This window comes from Varroa destructor, unplaced genomic scaffold (assembly GCF_002443255.2).
Source record: "Varroa destructor unplaced genomic scaffold, Vdes_3.0 BEIS01000004.1, whole genome shotgun sequence".
NCBI lineage: Eukaryota > Metazoa > Arthropoda > Arachnida > Mesostigmata > Varroidae > Varroa > Varroa destructor.
In genome coordinates this window covers 20,402,486-20,420,552 of record NW_019211457.1, presented here as the reverse complement: position 1 = coordinate 20,420,552, position 18,067 = coordinate 20,402,486, and the positions used below count along the sequence as shown (strand labels likewise).

General features: G+C 39.0%; 1 protein-coding gene across 16 annotated transcripts in view; it reads left to right on the top strand.

Moving 5' to 3' along the window:
- Positions 1-18,067, top strand: part of LOC111250514 (agrin-like) — a 232,384-nt gene that overhangs the window by 156,535 nt on the left and 57,782 nt on the right. For 15 of the 16 annotated variants that reach the window (XM_086988853.1, XM_086988847.1, XM_086988846.1 and 12 more), the window contains one exon: positions 7,188-7,424. In XM_086988853.1, the coding sequence (XP_086844979.1) occupies positions 7,188-7,424 (237 nt within the window). Of the gene's footprint in view, positions 1-4,718; positions 4,850-7,187; positions 7,425-18,067 lie in introns of those variants that run through there. The other variant, XM_086988856.1, reaches the window with a different exon arrangement.

Here is an 18,067-nt window from a genome sequence, read left to right as displayed (position 1 = left end):
ATATACACCCAACAGCGGTGCGGATGATGGGTTGCGGCCATTTCCTTTTCGAATTGTCATCTATTCAAATTGAATCTACCTGCTCTTTTTTTCTTTGAGCGACTTCTTTGTGAGTCTTTTTTTACTCGAAGAGGAGAAGAGAAGTGCCATTATCGTGGCTTCCTTGGCTTAATCTTCCCTCTTGGCCCCGACGGGTCCCTTTATTATCATCTCGCACTACCCTAGAGCTTGATGTTGTCAATTTTATTACTTACTGTACGCGCTGTATCTCCCTACGGGGCTCCCACAGCTCACCCCGGTTAGCTGCACGTAGCTTCGTTAACAAAGATACTGCTGCTGTTTCCTTAAACTATTTGGGGTAAAATAACGGTGTGCGGCAACTACGTATCATCTCTGCGTCGCGCTCAACTTTAATTGAATTCATGCAGTCGTCACCCGGCGCGTGAAAGAAAAATCAATTGTTACATGGGTTACAGATAAAGCTTAGTAAATGATGAAAGCAAAGTGATGCAATGTTAGAAAACGCGGAATGGCTTCCGCCGAATGACAATTGCAATGCTTGTCTTTATGTTCGTGCGACAGGACGTAAAGTCCAGACTTCGTTGGTCGGGTTGGGTGAGGAGTATGAGGGAGCCGCTAAGAATTACCGGTGTTGGTGCCGTAATAACAAGGTTGATCGTTTGCAGACTAAGGAATGAGGGCAGGTCTTAGGATGGCCTGTTCTACCTATATCAAAGCCGTCTTCCTATAGCAATACATCGTTAGAGGAGCGACAGAATGCGGGATCGCTCGGAAAGAGCTAGACAAGAGGCGATTCAAATCGCATACCTAACGACAGTCGACAAGGGGTATTAATCGAGCTACCCGCATCAACGGGTCCTTTGCCGGGGCCGCGAGCCTGAATAATTGTTCACGGTGACGCCTCTGTCATTCGAGCTGTAGCCGCACAACGCAATACGACACTATTATTGGTCATCTACAAAAATTTGCGTTAGCTGAATTGTTTAGGCGTATTGGGATATTGAAAGGTTCTCTGGTGGTATGCTATGATTCTTAGATCTTTAGGCCTGTTTCCTAAATTTTGAAGAATGTTTGTTATCAAGGCTTATACGGACGATAGATTCATGAGTGGTCATTAAACTGTTACTGCAAAAGCTCGTCTGAGTAACTTTAAACCGCCTGACTTCCGAATAACCTAGTATCTTATTGAAAGCAGTTTTCTATAGAGGATTTTGGCCTAGTTCGTGTTATGATTTCCCATAAAAACAAAATTTTCCTATAAATCGAAGTTTTAGCATTTTGAAAGTATTACTCAAATAATAAGCTCTTGATTTAGATTTAAATCAAGTAGTTGTTAAGAAGATTTTTGCGCTAGTTTCGACCCATAGGTTTACTTCCGACAAACTGTCACTTCACTTAAATAAATTTGTCTTTCATATCCAAAGTATTTTAATCCTTCAGTATTTTTATCAGGATGACAGTAATCTTCTAAGGTATTGATAGTGATAGCAGTAATCGAGGAAAGGGTAAGTGAAATGGTTAAGGCTTGTCGCTTCAAGAAGCTCATTGCCAATTTGCGCCAACCAAATCGATTTATATGACCAACTATCAATTTGAGCACGTCCACAGCATAGCTTTGGTAAATAACGGTCTAGTATTATCTCGCTTGTTACTTGTTAGTTCATTGGCAGGACGACAGATTGAACTACAAAAAATCCCCATTGCACAAACTAACCTCTCAGCGACCTTCCAATGAGTCTTTTTAAAATCCTTTAGGAACCATGGTTTGATTCAATATTTTTTAAAGTCCACGTGCTTGATTTGTATGGAATCATATTGGCAAGCATGCCCCACAAACTGTTCGTTGTCAATTCTAGAACATATATATCTCTGTCTACGGCCAAAGCGATATACAATTTTTATAAACAGCAGTAAACCTAAATACCAGTATTGTATGGCGAAAACGATACGTATAGTATCAATAAAAAGTAAGCCGTTATATTTTTCGGAGTAAGATTTTTATGCTAGTTGCTGAATGTAGCCACAACCCATGTTATTGAACCTTTTTGGGGCTTGCTCAGTCCAGTTTTTAGTGAGAGTATACATTACCTTTCGTTACGCCCGGACCCTTCTAGACTTTTTAGTATATTAAACATTTCATTGATTATCGAAACTCCCTTTATTGTCTCTTCATCTAATGAACGACAATGACGCACTTGAAAATGTTCAGAACATATTTCCAAATGAGTTGGTTGGCGTTGCAGCACTCTCTACGAGGGCCTTCCTCTAAAACAAACGTGTATTTTCTACAAAGTAGCCGAATTTAAGCCAAAGTCCTAAATGAAGAAAGCTATAACCATCTGACGCAGTCCTTAACAGCAGTACCGGACACAAAATTCCAAACATTCTTGTCAATAAGCTCTATTTTAAGTGAATGGCACGTCTTGTTAGAAATGTTTATAACTACTGATCGCCTATCTTTATAATTATTATCATAATTTTATATATATATATATGGAGGCACGATTGTTCTACTGGTTCATTTTAAAATAACAATGAAACCATTAATCTTAAGGAAACTAGTCGGAATCAAGGAAAAGTTGCGAGCACAAACGAATACCACAGGTGAAACCCAACCTAGCAGAGTAATAGGACTTTGTATTTGTAATAAAAAAGTACCATCAATTATCACCAGAATTATCTTAAATCCGCTAGAAAACTATTCTTCTTACGTAGCTTGCCGATAGATTCAGGCTAGATGTTTTGCCGCAAATGGGTTACAATGAATACGTGTATGAAGGATCCCGCGTTAGTTAAATGTTAGCACGCTGCTGATGACGCAAGATGTCGTGAATTTTTCTGCGAAAGCCTTAGTAGCGCCGTTCTCTTAAAGGCACTTCCTGTCGAGCGCCGTTTTGTGCGCCATTAGGAATATGGCCCGTACCAGGGTTAGCTATCATCCCTGATCTGAACAATGCACACAACTCAAATGCTGTACAATATTAAAATTTATAAATATAATAAAAAGAGAAGCTATAAGATTTTCGATGAAATTGCAAATAAAAAAGATATCATTTAGTATAATACATTTATAGCTTGTACGACTTTAAACTTCACGATTCTGAACCTTTTAGTCTACTGAAATCCACTTATTAAATTACTATGGGAATTTTAGGCAGTAGAAAACTGTATTGAGCTATGTGAAAGTGAGTCCCTTACGAGCACCCCCAAATGCTTAAATAAAGTCATGCTTTAACAGCGTACGCGGACGTTCTTCTGTCTGATCTTTAAGGCGACACAACAGAATGGTCCCTGGTCGTCGGTTTGTCAGCAGCTGGTGGGCTCATTGACTTTCGACTTCGAAAGCTTGCGGAGGTTGATTGCAAACCCTAAAGCCAACATCACCTTATTTTGCTTATAGAAAACTTTCGAGAGCTTTCAAAGTATTCTTAGGTAGTACCACCTACATATCGTAGCGATGCATGTCTAGAAACGTATACTGATGAGCATTTGACACTCCTCCGAAGTTACGTTCAAATAGAGGAAATGACATTATTAAGTGTCTTTCTTGACTATATTCCACTTCACAAAAAGTTTAATTCAATATTATAGTTTCATTGTCTGTGTCAGCACAACGCACCACTCTAGCTTGGAGGTGCCACAATGGCGAAGTGCTATAAATGAGAATATGTATTTCTTAACTAGTTCCTTTCGTAGATGAACGTTAGTATAATAGTTTTATTATATCTCATTTTACCCTTTTTCACTGTGTGAGTGTTCTAATAGCTGACTTTGACTAAAACAATTCCATGATGTTATAAGTGTTAAACGTTAGTCAGATGCATATATGGATAATATATTGACTTTCGCATAGTATTGATAATTATCTCAAACAAGAAATAGTAGCTAGAAGCCAAAATGTATTGTTTTTGGTTTTTATAGATCAGTTGAACTTCGTTATGGACAATGTGTCTGCAAGGAATATCCTTGCATTCCTCAGGGATTTTCTGACCTGAAAGGGCTCCGTTACTGTAAAACATTGCATTTTTCCGAAGAAAGAAATTCTAATACAACTCTTATGAGGAAAAATTTATTGTACTCCTACATAGGTCTTCAAAAAGAATTACAAATAAGATACAACTTATTTACACACTATGGGACGCTACTCTTGATCGCGATACATTGGCCAATATTGAAATCTAAAATTATTAAGAATTTCTTTATTAACAAGCCAATATGAGACTCTGAGAAACAGAAGCAAAAATTATTCGAAATCTACTTGAAGTGCTAAGATCTGTACCTATCATGCCTAAAGCAAAATATCGAATACCTTCGCCGAACGCTGTATAGACATTACCAAATCCTAAGCTAGATTTCTTCTATTTCGATCTGCGAGTAACCAGATTCAACAGAGTATGTTATAAAATGCTTTCGATAACGTACCCTGTAGCCAATCCGATAGGCCCACAATGCAGAAATACGAATCCTTGGCCACAATAATATCCGGCCACGCGTCGCCAGGCATTAGCAAAAATGATGGAAAAGGTGATTTCCTTTTGCAAGGCCATTGTTAACCCTCTAACTTTTGCGTCTAGATTGAACAGCTACAATTTGTACAGATCATATGGTATGCACATTGCCAGTGTTTCGCATTTGGCATGTAAACATTCGATTATGTAGCTTGTCGGGTTGATAATCTTCGACACACTTTTACTTGTCGCTTAGTAAGACATGAATACAATTAAGAGCCTCCACTACCAGATCAAAAAACAACAACATGCGCAGTGCTTACATTCAAATAAATGTTCCAATACAACTTTTTTGGGTTATTTATCGGCTGAGAAGTTCAGTAAGTTTTGAGTTTCAGTGCTTGTGTTGTGACGCTGTCGCTTACTATCCAAGGTGAAAATATCAGAAAAGGCCAGTTTATTTAAGCTAGAGTAAAGGATCTAGGTATTTCCTAGAGTTTACTTAATGTACAGGACATTAATTTACGTTTTAATTGAAATGTTATAGCAATTTTGTCTGGGCTTATATAGAAGCACAAAGCATATCCAAAGTGGGGATGTTTGTTAGTAGAATAATTACTAGAAACCAATTAACCAAACTCTATCGTTATCTTCCTGTCCATTTAACGTTGAATGTTACAAAAATTAGAACGCTAGTTGGATCAAGCTCTTCATAGCGCGAATGCAAAATCTACTTGCGAGCAACTCAATATGTGGACTAATGTCGTAACTATAACGATGCCTTTATGCAAGCGCAAACCCGAAGCTAACAAATGCTTAAAAATGGGTCTGCTACAGTGCTGATACTACGTTTGCCATTTTGGGTGAAATATTATTTTAGCTTTCCGTATAAGCTTAAAATAGAACACTCTCCGGGGACTATCTAGTGCTGAGGCACCGATTGCGTCACCCAAAATAAGAGCAAAGAGCGGGCTTGAATACAATTTAGACAGTAGACTTCCGGCGTTAAGTTATTATTACAACTTTTTCTATTTTGCTACAACGTTTTCTATTTTGCATTGTAATGTCATACTTATAGCTCCAACTATTCTGACCATTTTTGACCTGCTATTTCATAGTTTACCTGCCGATTTTGCGCCTCCGTAGGCCTCGGAGTGTGTCTTTCTTTTTTGAGCTTTACTAGACAAATGGCGACCCTTACTTCTTGAAATATAATAAAGATATTACGTATCATAGTCCTTAGGGAAGAATTCTCGAAATTGAGCGCTTGTCTTTGTTAACCCATCCTAAGATGTAAAGACATTGGCGCTTCCTACTTGTTTTCGAACTTATTAACGCTACGAGATAACGATTTACGATACTGATTTGCACTGTTCTTTGACGAAAACGTTTAAACAATAGATCTCCTTGAAAACACTGAAAAGACGACCATCTTTTTCGGACCGAAATGAGCCGAAGTTTGTGAACAAACGCATTGGCAACGGAGGCAGTGAAACCATCTTTCATTCTTGCTCTGAATGGGGAGAGAAGGTCAAACGGCAAGGCCTATTGTCAATGCACTCTGAAGAATGTTCTAACGTGAAATAGCCTTATTCAAAATAAGGCAGATTCGTATTTTCAGTGCCTACAGAAAGTCAGAACTTTCAAATTGGCCATTTCAGCCCTCACATATCGTTACGATGAATTCCAGGGAATTTTTGTATGAGGTCCTCCTTATTAGTGGTGTCTCAGATGCGTAGACATAAGACGACAGAACTTTTATTTTTCATAGTTTGTGCAATACTCTTGTGTATGTACTTCAAGCATTAGCCTGCCTCGAGGAAGAGAAATTTAGTGCCGCTCCGGCGCCCGCTTTAGTGCACTGCTTGTAATGATGCGTTCATTTTGGCGGGAAAAATGTCAACAAAGCTTTCGTTTAGAAAGGGAAAACAATGGGATTGCCACGTGGTGGGGAAGAGGGGAAAGAGTATTTTGGAGCGACGCGATCCGTGGCGCCCCCTCTCGGCTGGCCTAGCCAACTGGTGACCGGTTGGCATAGCAACAAAAATAAAGTTCGACGCAGGCGCAACAACCCTTCCGTGAGCCAAAATACAGGACCGACCGTCGTCAGAGAGCGGTAGCGGTGAAGATCCCCCTAGTAGAGAGCACTCCGTTGCTTTGAGTGAGCACTGGACGCGCTGTCCGCTCTCACAGCTGAGTGACTATTGTGAATGGCCATTAAGAGTTGAAAAGTAAGATAGAGAGAATAGAGGTTACACCGGGCAGCGAGTTGTTTACTATACCTTTTATAATTTTCTCTTTACTGTGAATCTCCCTGGTGGTCAGTGTTCTATCAGTGAAAACGCTAGGGAGTTAGACGTTATTGTGATACAATACGCATTCACAGAAGACAGGAGTTAATTCGTAAGCTGTGATGACCAATGTGAGCGCGATCGTGGCTTGTTATAATAATAGCATTGATTTGGACATATTTGCGGGAGATACAAGTCACATAAACAGAAAGTGATAGCAAAACCAGCACACGGTATTGAGAGTGTGGCCGAGTAGTTAAGGGCAAAATGGCCCAACTGCGACGAAGGAGTTCGCCAGTTTCGTGTTTTTGGCTACTCGAGAAAGTGGCAGTTGTAGTTGTCCTTGAGTGCAGTTTTGTGTTTTGGTCATTATTTGCGTGCTACTCCATCGTGAACTTAGCTGACGCATGCTACAAATTTCCTGCAGATACTGCCGATCCGTGTGCTGAAAAGGAATGCCAATTTGGGGCCGAGTGCAAGGTACGATTGGATGGCAAGTCAGCTGAATGCGTGTGTCCGGAACGATGCACGTCGTATGGTGACTCTAAAGGATCGCGACCTGTATGTGGCTCGGACGGCAAAGATTATCCATCCGTGTGCGAGCTTCGTCGGACTGCCTGCAAAGAAATGCGGGAGATCTCAGTCAAGTACCAAGGCTCCTGTGGTAAGTACGACTCTCACTATATTTATTTAGCCTTGAGCTCAGAAATAAAAATGTACAGCTGAACGCATTTCTTAGATATTGCATATTACTTCATATGTATATTAATACTTCGAGAAAAATACTATGCTAATCACAAGCATGACCGTGTTAAAAAGTTACACCCGCTACTTCTTTAACTTGAATTCGCAAGCACATTGTTTTTATTATATATTTTTGAAAGAACACATTCCTTTTAATATTTATACTAATTTTCGATGCACTCCAGAATTAGAACGCCTTGAATGCGTTAGGAATGTGATTACATGTTTCAGAATAAGATATTCCATTTATATCGAAATTACTTATGTGCAAAGGATATAGAACCTCGCTTATGAGAGATCGATCGTAGCAAAATGCTGTGACTCTCTTCCGACAATCGGTACGTACTGGGTTGAAATATGTCATATGCGTAATCAGGTGCAACGAAAATTAACCATTGACGGAGACGGGGACCAGCAAAGAAGCTGCTAGAGTGTCTGTGTCCAGACCCTGAAAAGGCGATGATGTTTGGGAACGCGATGCTGTTTTGTTTGTTGAACCGTGTTTACTCATTTCGCCGTTAGGGTTTTTTTGTGGATCGAAGGTGCAAGTTGCTCTTTCTGTATTTGCGTATAATAATAATATGCTACTGTTAGCAAGTGTTTCGCCTATTGAGATTGACAAACAAGTAGCTGTGGGAGTTTTTTTTTTATTTATCAAAAAGATACGTTTGCAAACGTGTACCTTTTCGGATCTAAGAAAGTTGTGCAGCTTTTTGTTGAAGGGATGTGTGTAGACACTTTTATTTTAATGACAATAGCTCATGAAGTTAATAACATAAATAATAATAACAATCATATATTATCCGTATTGTGTATGTTCCCTTGTAAGACGCGCAAAAAGATGCAAGTTAAATTTAGACAAAGAATTGCATTTGGTTTTGGGATCTGTTTATATGAACCACCTATTGCGTCAGTCTGTGCTCTTTAAATTAAATAATTCAAATCTACATCGCTGCTGCTCCTTAGTTTTTAAGCGACGATACTCGGTCTACAGAAATGTTTTCATATAGCTGTATAACGATGTGCAAATATTATATATTATATTTCTTAGGTTGATAATGGGGATTTTCCACAAAACTTTGCACCCGAACAAAAACAAAGGATTACTTTGAGTCTCAGATCTGGAACCGCCATAAGCAATTCACAGAACCAGAGTTCGTCCATGCTTAGCCATCAAGCTAGATAGCCAGCAACCGCTGGAAAAAAACATGGCATATAGTACTTCACATCGGAATTGACATTGCGCAATCTAAACTTGCCCTTTGCGGGTTTTGGCCGCTGACTAAAGTGGACCCAATTATATGATGGACTTATTTCTGGATGACTCTCGCTAATGTATCACTAGGTGATCCAATATACGGGGAGTAAAAGTTGAAAATCAGCTTCAGGTAAAGAGCCATATAAATCGTCTTATATGTCATCAGTGCTGAAAGCAATGATTGAGCGATTTGTCCATTTGCGGTAGTTTAGTACCATTTGTAGATTCAAATCACAGCTTTTCGATACAAACTGTCAATATATCGTGCCTTCGAAAAGGTGTATCACATATATTAAAGAGCAAACAGATAATCAAGGCTAATTTGAATTAAATGAAAAGAATCGTTTTTAAAATCGTTAATTAGGCGTGCACAGCCCAAGTTCATCTGGTTGCGGCCAATTTATTCATTAAGTTATCAGTAGTTATAGGTGCGATTCTGCTTCATTGACTGAATCTTGATTGCATAGTGGGGTTCCATATTGAACTCTCCAGTTTGGTTGGTTATTGTCGTGAAAATTTTTAGACTGACGTTGCGTTCCTTTGAAATGTTTTGTCTTTGTTTGATTCTCTTTGTGGTTTGCGTCTGTCTCAAAATCTGTGTTCCTTTTGGAGGTATCTCAGAACGCACTGCACGTTGAGTTCGATTTAAATAAGTTTAAAAAGCCGGTTTATGTAACTTATTGCGCTCACGCCAAGATCATAAAGAGGGTTCAACAATGATCAAGTGAAATATTCCTTAGGAATATTCAAATAGTTCTTCCAAACCTTAAGTAAATATGTGGTCAGTAGATACGGTTATGTTAAAAATACTTTTCCTATCCCTTAAGAGCTGCCGCGTATCACGCGCTGAGTGTACACTGGGAATGGACTATGATCCCTAATGTCACTGCTTAAGACGTTGCGTCCCAAGAGGCATCTCCTTATTAACTGGATGACCTGCAAAACATGTGCTTGCAAGACAGTTTGCGCGCCTTGAACTGCCAAAGACGAATGAACTCGGTGTGCCCTCTACCCGGAGCCGAAAAAATCGGAGCGATTTGTTTGCTGAAGAGATCAGTGTGTCTCGTATTAAACGTCGCACTTGGAAAAGAACAATGTTTCATATGAGTGTTATGGGCGAATCGGGGAGTTGAAGAGGAAAAACCGTTGAAGCTCTATGCCGGATCGGCCATATCCAGTATAACGTAAATAGATCTTTCCAATAAATATCAAATTAAGGAATCAATTTAACCGCCTCTTTTTAATTAGTTACTGATTTTGCATAAAAATTGAGTTAGATTTAACTTTTTTAGCTCTAAGTTAATAAGGTTTAAAAGATAGCCCTTGTAGCCAGCACTATATGTTTACATCAAAGGTCTTCTTCAACTTCCTATTATTTGTGGGTGACATATGCAATAGGAAAGCGGAAGTACCTGTTCAGTTTTAATTCTAGCGACTTCCGTGATGCTGAGTCTTTCCAAACTCTGGCTCTTTATAGCGGATGGACTGCTTGCTTTCAAAGCTAGAGCTCGAAGAACACCAAGAGAAAAATATGAGCCCCACAAATAATTGGCTACTGATTTAGCGAACTAACTGCTAATGATTGGTTCAAAATAACCCTGACTATGCAGTGCGGCTGGGTGAGTACATATTTTTAGTTATCAATTAAGTTTTTATCATTTAGCTACATCTACAAAAAAGTACGTTCTGAAAACAAAAGCCACATAACGTGAAACCACAGTTAGGAGATTACCTGAATGATAGGTCTTGATAAAGCTTATCAGTCAAAAAAAAAAAACTGAAATCGAGCTAACTTAACGAGACGCTATGCGCAATTTACAATGACTGTTCTTTTCTACGTTCGAGTCAATTTATTGTACTTTATATATCGAGGAAAGTTGACGCAGATGTTTTTGAGACTAGGTGCTATCCAAGCGCACGAGGTTGCGCGTTCCGTAATATATTTAAGAGTATTTTTATTTGTAGGTCTCATTATATAAGCAGGATAAGCAAAAGAACTTATATCTTCTATGGGATGCAACTCTTTCGAACAGGAAAGACATGGTATTGTATCAGAATTCGATTTTCGCTCGAGTGGTGAAGGAATAATCATAATTGATGGCAATCGCTGTAGTTTCATTTCGCAATTTTTTTTCTGTCGCGCCCGTCGGGTAACTTATTGACAATAAAGACAGAAGCCGATGATGCACCGATCCCACTTCAGTCCTCAAGCAAGACCTATAAAGGGTAATCAAGGATTATTACGTAGACCGTGCGGGAAAAGCAGGGATGCTATTAACTGTCCGAAGTGCTACCCTGTCATCTTTTTAAGAGTAGAAGTAGTGATGTTTAAATTGGCAATACATTTTTTTTATTCACACGATTTTTGTGGTGCTGTATCGTTGGCGGGGTCTAAAGTAGCAACTTCTAGTCCCTTTACAATTTAAACTCGCAATGGCCAATCTGTAAAAAACAATTGTAAAAATGGGATTTGTTTGTAAAAATAATTATAAAAAGCGCCTACGTTGAGACGCACAGTCGGATTAGGCCGTCTGGGTTGGTCGTACAGGTATAGGTATATTTCAAAGTAAAAATATAATTAAGCATCTCTTCTTCCAGCTATTTTTTATCTTACGGAGAAGGCAAGGGAATAGACTATATACTCGAAATGTGGTTTATATAAAAGTATTTTGCATAATAGAATATCATTCATAGCTGTAAAGATCCATTGAGTAATCTAACGTCTAGCAACATTTTGACAGCAACGAAGCAAAATATCGACATTTACCTACAAGGTGTTTACGTTGTCAGTATTTAAGGTTCATCTTTTACAGCAGTTATCTATTCAGGTGGCATATGTTGCCTAGGAAAGGCAAACGCAAGGTTGTTTTTCGTGGAAATTGGGAAAGATCGGGATCATGCAGGAGATTGATTTACTATGCTGATTACCATGCGTCTGTGGCTTGGAAATAAGGCTGGAGATGCATTGCCAAGAAGTGAGCAGGTCGTATTAAAGCTAGCGTTTACGTAAACCATAGAATACTCCGACTGCTGCCATTCGACGTCGCATATGTGCTCTATGTTGGTATTTCCGATATAGGCCTTTCTTGCGGTAGCCCGTCAACGTGATGACCCAAACAGGCTCGTTCACTTTGACAGATGCTCTATTCTATGAAACGACTGTCATCTTAAGCACTTGGTAATTTCTGTGATATTGGACGATGGTCGATTGTATGAAAATGTTTAGATACATTGTTAGCGCACTCGTATGCGCGCTAATTCCCTATGTGTCTTACTAGAATGGTGCAGTTTCCGCCGTACATTAACGAGTGTTCTTTAATGGACATTCATGAAAACGTCGGCTCTAATTTGAATAGACTATAATATAGTTTATGTCTAATAGGTCCTGCTGATGATTTCTATGCCCTTGAAAGCGCTTGCCCCATTTACCGTTGAACTTGGCTACTGCTTTTACCTTTTTGAGTAGATTTAGCAAACATACCTTCAGTGTATTTAAAGTACGTACAAATATTATATTAGGTTAAAAAGGATAAAGAGTGTCTGCTAAGTGAAGATAACACAAAGAAATATCCAAAAACAATTTAAGCGTTGGGTATTGTTATAAAGAAAATAGACTGGATTCGCTTTATTGCACCAGTGTATAATAATAATAATAATAATAATAAATGAATAGTAGTAATTGATGGACAGAGGTATAAAATCTCGTACTTAGCAATTTCGGGCAGGCAGGCCGAAATTTAAATGGTATACTAAAAGCTCCAAGTACCCTATCAACGTTTTGTTTTTGCTGTATGATGTGACAACATTATATTTATTTTTTCAGTCCGTGTAAATGTGCAAATAAAGTAAAATACGTATACAAACTGTCGCTAAGATGAGCCAACAAAACTTACCAATTGAGAACGCGACAGCATGCTCACTTCGACGGACTTTCTACGGTAATCAAGTGATGTTGTTTGACAGGCTTCATGCCAATGTTCAATATCGATGGTGAAATCTCTACCGAAGCCGTTCGATTTTTGAAACCTATATCCTATTTTGTTTCGACTGCATGACAGATGCACTTCCATAATGTAGCAGTTTGGCATCGTTCTACGAAAATATTTGCTTAGTTTGGATCTTCTGTTACTGATCGTGGATCGGACGCTAGGAGGCGTCCTACGCTAAAGTATCTATAAATAGGGTGATGAATCGCAAAGAATGCTAGGACCCGATCCCTTATGTTTACGTAAACACCAATTGAATTTAGGCGCGATTTGGTGACTTCAGAGCTAAAGGCTGCCGAATTCCGTAAATAAGGGAGAACGTATCTCTGCCAAATAGGAATAGTCCATTCAAAATACCCTTTTAGTCGTGGGTGTTTTTTTCTCGTGGAAAAAATAGCGCTACCAAATCATGCCAAAATGTAAATCGAAATCGGATAGACTGGGTGCTTGGACTTAAAAAGGGGATGGCCATCATTCGGGGATAGTGGAAGGATCGAGGAGAAAAATATAGAAAAACGTACATAAGGGAAACGCTTAGTGCGGTTGCAGCAGTCTGAGTGAAGGATAGGGAGGCGTTATCGCCTCCAGCTATTAATCTCTTTACGAGATCAGCCGCCACCTTCTACTGCTGCGGAGATTAGTAGTAGACACTATCTGGGTACTTATCCCGTCCATTTTTGTACTCACTAGGGTTCCACATTTGTGCACCAAAAACGCAACAGAAGCGCACTCAGCTCGAACCTGTTAGCTAAAAAGTTGGTGAGCAGAATTGGTGGCGGAAGAACGTATAATATTAACAGAGAACTTAAACCCTATATATTCTTAAAACTGGGCGTATAATTCGAGCAACCTAGAAGAGCAACAGACTACTCTGTTCATCGCCTATCCTATTCCTCAAATTTTTACTGGACTATAAAAGTATGTCTAAGAACGGTCCGAAATTAAAACACCTCACATACCCGTATAGTTAGTAGAAAAAGTTGTTATCGCGGCGCTATGAAGGTTACAATTTTGTTCTTCTGCGAATCTATCTGGCTCTTAAAGTTAAAATGGCAGCATCAAATGTGTATTGATGAAAGTGACGTATTAGCGGGGTTGACGTGTACAGTATATTACATGGGTATTATTTGGCTTATGGCAGTGCTCTCGACATTTCCTACGACGTAATATATAGGCCCCTAGTTCGTAAGATTTTATGCCAAATGTGTTAAACCAGTCGTGGCATGTGAACTTCTGTGGAAATGGTCTATTTCTTGTCGAACCTTCTATTGCTCTAGGATGTTTTTATGTGCACATAGCTCTAGTACTAATCGATGCCCTAGAAGCATTCCATCAGAAAATTTTCTCTCTATAACAGATATTAAGTTGAGCCATGTGACTCTTAAAGCAGTCTCCTTCGCTTATCCGAGATCTTAAACTCCATTTTTTTTCTTCGTTTCACGAGTTCACCTTCCGCCCCTAATTACCCCTTTAGAATGTACTTGTCGTTACAGTCAATTAAGCTCAAATTCTCATTCTGGCTGTCCTCAATGGTGACCATTTCATCCCTATGAAGTACGGCAGCAACGAAAATAGGCCATATTGCCTTGGAAAACTGCCAACCTTCAGCATCATCTAATAAGCGTCAACGACCATTTATAAAATGTATTTTGATCTAATGAATGATAGTCTGTGTTATGGCGTTTTAGTATCAAAGAGAACCAAAGTTTTATACTGAACAAGGGTCAGGTATAAGTAAAATGTTCATTTTAAAGGGGCGCGTCTTCTTGACTTAGTTGGTATGATTCGCTCTCTTAAAAAGAAGACTATAGCTGAGAGTTACTTTTTTTTTGGTCTTGCTCTTTGTTCTTTGTCTGCCGGCCTTCTTTCATTCTGCCGTACTGCTTCCCTCTTTGGGAACGTAAAGTAGAGAAAAAAGGTCTCTGGCATCGAACTAGGAGGTATTGGTTATCCTTTTCACAACGATTCCACCCTCTTACGCGACGGATGCCTTCGACAGACTAATTGATTTTCGTAGTGCTGCCTGCAAAGGTTTGAATCAGGCAGTTACTTCTCTCGTATTTACGATTACCTGATGCCGCCGTCCTCTAATGTCCCATCGCATTTGTTGTTTCCTTCTTGCTAATGCTATTGTGGCTGCCTCTTTTAACTGTGACCTATCGATAAGACCGAAACAAAGCCACTGTGCAATTTACCTAGAGCGGCCAGACCGAATCATCAGCGTATGCTTGAAAGACTGAACGGAAAGGTAAACCCAGTTTGAAAGTATTGTCGGATTGGTACTAATGACTCTCACGTATGCCCTTCATTTTTACCCAAAATATATATTCCGAAGGCGCGCTGAACATCAGATATGCTTGAAGTATATTTAAAAATTCGTTATTTTGGGTTTTACGTCTAGTACTGTCATTGCCTTAACGGTACGGTACGTATGATACTCACGCCCGTCCTTTCATCTGAGCTTTCACAAAGGATTTTAAGGGTACAAGGAAATATTTTACCAAAGCATCGCCACCTAGAAAAAGAAACTTCATTAAAGTTGATAGTTAGAAAAAATCGAGCGGAAGAAAGGTAACGTTACTTATTTGTCAATAACAAAGGTACGTGTGTCCATTTCTGTATATGCTGCAACCAACATGAGTAAACTTAATATGAATATTTGCAACTAACCCTTTTTAAGTGGATTTCTTGGTCTTTTAGTTCTAAAAGTAATAATAAAAATAGAGATATACGTTTTAAGGTAGTGTATAATGTATTACGTCTTCTCCATATTAAAAGGCTTCGCTTTAATTGCCAGGATTATGAATTTAAGCCCTCTTCTGAACCACATAAGCAAATAAATATATGAGTAATTTGAATAAAATGAAGGGAACTTGTAGTTACACATTTTCCACTAGCGTAAAGTTTTTGGACTATGAAAGCAAAACCATGCTTTATTAACATCGTAGAAATCTAATTTTATAAAACAGCGCCTCTATTGGCATTGCACCCCGCGGGGTTACATTAGCGCTCTTGAGAAGCGTGCAGAATAGCTTCAGAAAAGATGTTTAGTGTTTCGATTTTATTGTGTGCAAATCCTTGTCCCCATAATAAGATTTGCCTCTGTTTGAAGCTAACGTATTTTCTGTGATAGCAACAGCGCTGCCTTTGATTTCCATTTAGGACTAGATGTCACAAACTCAACAACCATATAAAGAAACGATTCTTTACAGACACAACGGTGCGAAATCTCTATTTTCAAATTCCAGTTATTTCCCTCTTTAGCTTTAAATTTTTCAATACATTCAGACGCTCTGGGTATGCGCTTATTAGACATACGGGCACGTCTATTCGTAGAAATCATTAATGACGGATAAGCATAAGGACCTGAGTAACAAATTATGAAAAATTATTTTGTAGAATGCCGCCGCTGTTTATCACAGATAGACTATAAATACGGTAACTGATTAATTGGAAGTCAACTATAAAAGTAACCGTTTTCTTTACTGCTTAGCGAGTCCTTAATGAAATTGCGGTCCCAATAGGATGCCTAAACATATCCATTTATGCAAGTAATGGCCAACAGAACACAGCTTGAACAGAAACGCATACGCACTGTCGGTTGTCAATCTCTTGCAAGTGTTTTCTGAATATGTCACTATAGACACACTATATGTATTTTCATTTTTTTCAGACAGCTTAGAATTTTTTTTTTCTAGAATTTGCTAAATCTTAGGCAGTGTATTAAAATTATGGATCAACGATGGGTGACTTGCTGCGCATTATGACGCAAGGTACAATTACCCAATGTACAGGATGAAACTAAGAAAAAGACGTCAAAACGTTAGGCTTTGCACATGCAAATTGAGGGTACACGCGTAAATAGATGTTTGTCGATACGAAATACGAGTCTTTATTTTGCTGTAACACAGTGCTTTTCAACACAAACAAGATTGGTTTGCCACATTTGAAACGCTTGGCATGAATTAGCATTTTTTTCACAAATTGTATGTGGTCGTCTATGGTGTTCTCTCAGTGAGCTGTAAAGGTAAAGCAAAATCAACCATCAGCAAGAATAAGCCGTAGACGAATGATCAAAGTGGAATTCGAGATAAGAGCAACTGCGACTTAAGTGCTTGTCCTTAATCCCTTCATCTTATAAAGTGAGGAACGAAGAAGCGCACCTTCGAAACCGAATCTTCTGTTCTGTAAATACCGTTTTCTTTTTCGACACCGCGGCCCAATGTTAGTTAGACTAGAGCTCCATGGTTGATACATTTCACGCGGTGAACGCGTGGGCTTCATCAATAAAAAGTTCGACGTCATTGGGTACAGGCGAGCACTGTGAAAGCTTACGATACATAAACCGATTTGGACTATTGAATAGCAGCGACGCTTTCAACTGCGTGCATCCCTGAGGTGGGTCCTTTAGAATAGAATTAGAATCAGAGACCACTTACTAACCTTTTTGTTTACAGAAAAGTAGTTCAAGGAGTCGCGTGCAAATAGAAAAGCGTGTAAGAAAACAGCGAAGGGTGAATAATACGATTTGTCGGTTGACCCAATCCCCGATAACTCAACCGACAATTCGTCGCCTCTTAGTTATAGACCCGATTTTTTATTGTACAAAGGTAGATGGGACTAAAAAAAGGGTGTTGAAAGACCATTTCGTAAAACAAAATCGTAACAAAAATTTCGTAAAAAAATATTACCTGATTCGCCTTCTATCTATGTGAAGATGAGCGAAACACACAAATATCTCATAGAAGAGTAGTTTTATCAGGTGGTGTGGTACAAAGCTCAGTACCACAATTAGTCTCCAATATCTATAATTGCATAAGAGATGTATGTTCAAGGTCGAGGAAATTCATATATAGGAAAGTTTTTCAATTATGTTCTTCAAGTCCTGTTGAATTGCAGCTGACAGAAATAATATTAATTTTGCGATACAGCGCCGTCACTATGTGGCACGTATTTCTAACTAGTAAACTTATGAGATTTATACAGCCTAAATTTTCTGTCGGTAATTTTTCTGTGTTCCTGAGCATCTAAAGAGAATGCGAGACAGCTATCACTATAAAATGGTGTGGAGTAAAACCTTTGAGATACTGTCACTGTGGGCATGTTGAATATGTTACTTCAACGTGACTTAGACCAAAACGAGCCTGAAGAATTGTCAAGCGTAAAGCACGTCAATATGTACATTAGCCGAGTGACCTAGCTACGGCTGGAGAAGCATTTCCCAATAGAATTTAGGCAGTCTCAACTCAATGCAGGAGCATTCGGCAGGAAACGGAGACCTCTTGAGGACCTCAGCTGCGCGACTATCTATTCCTCCTT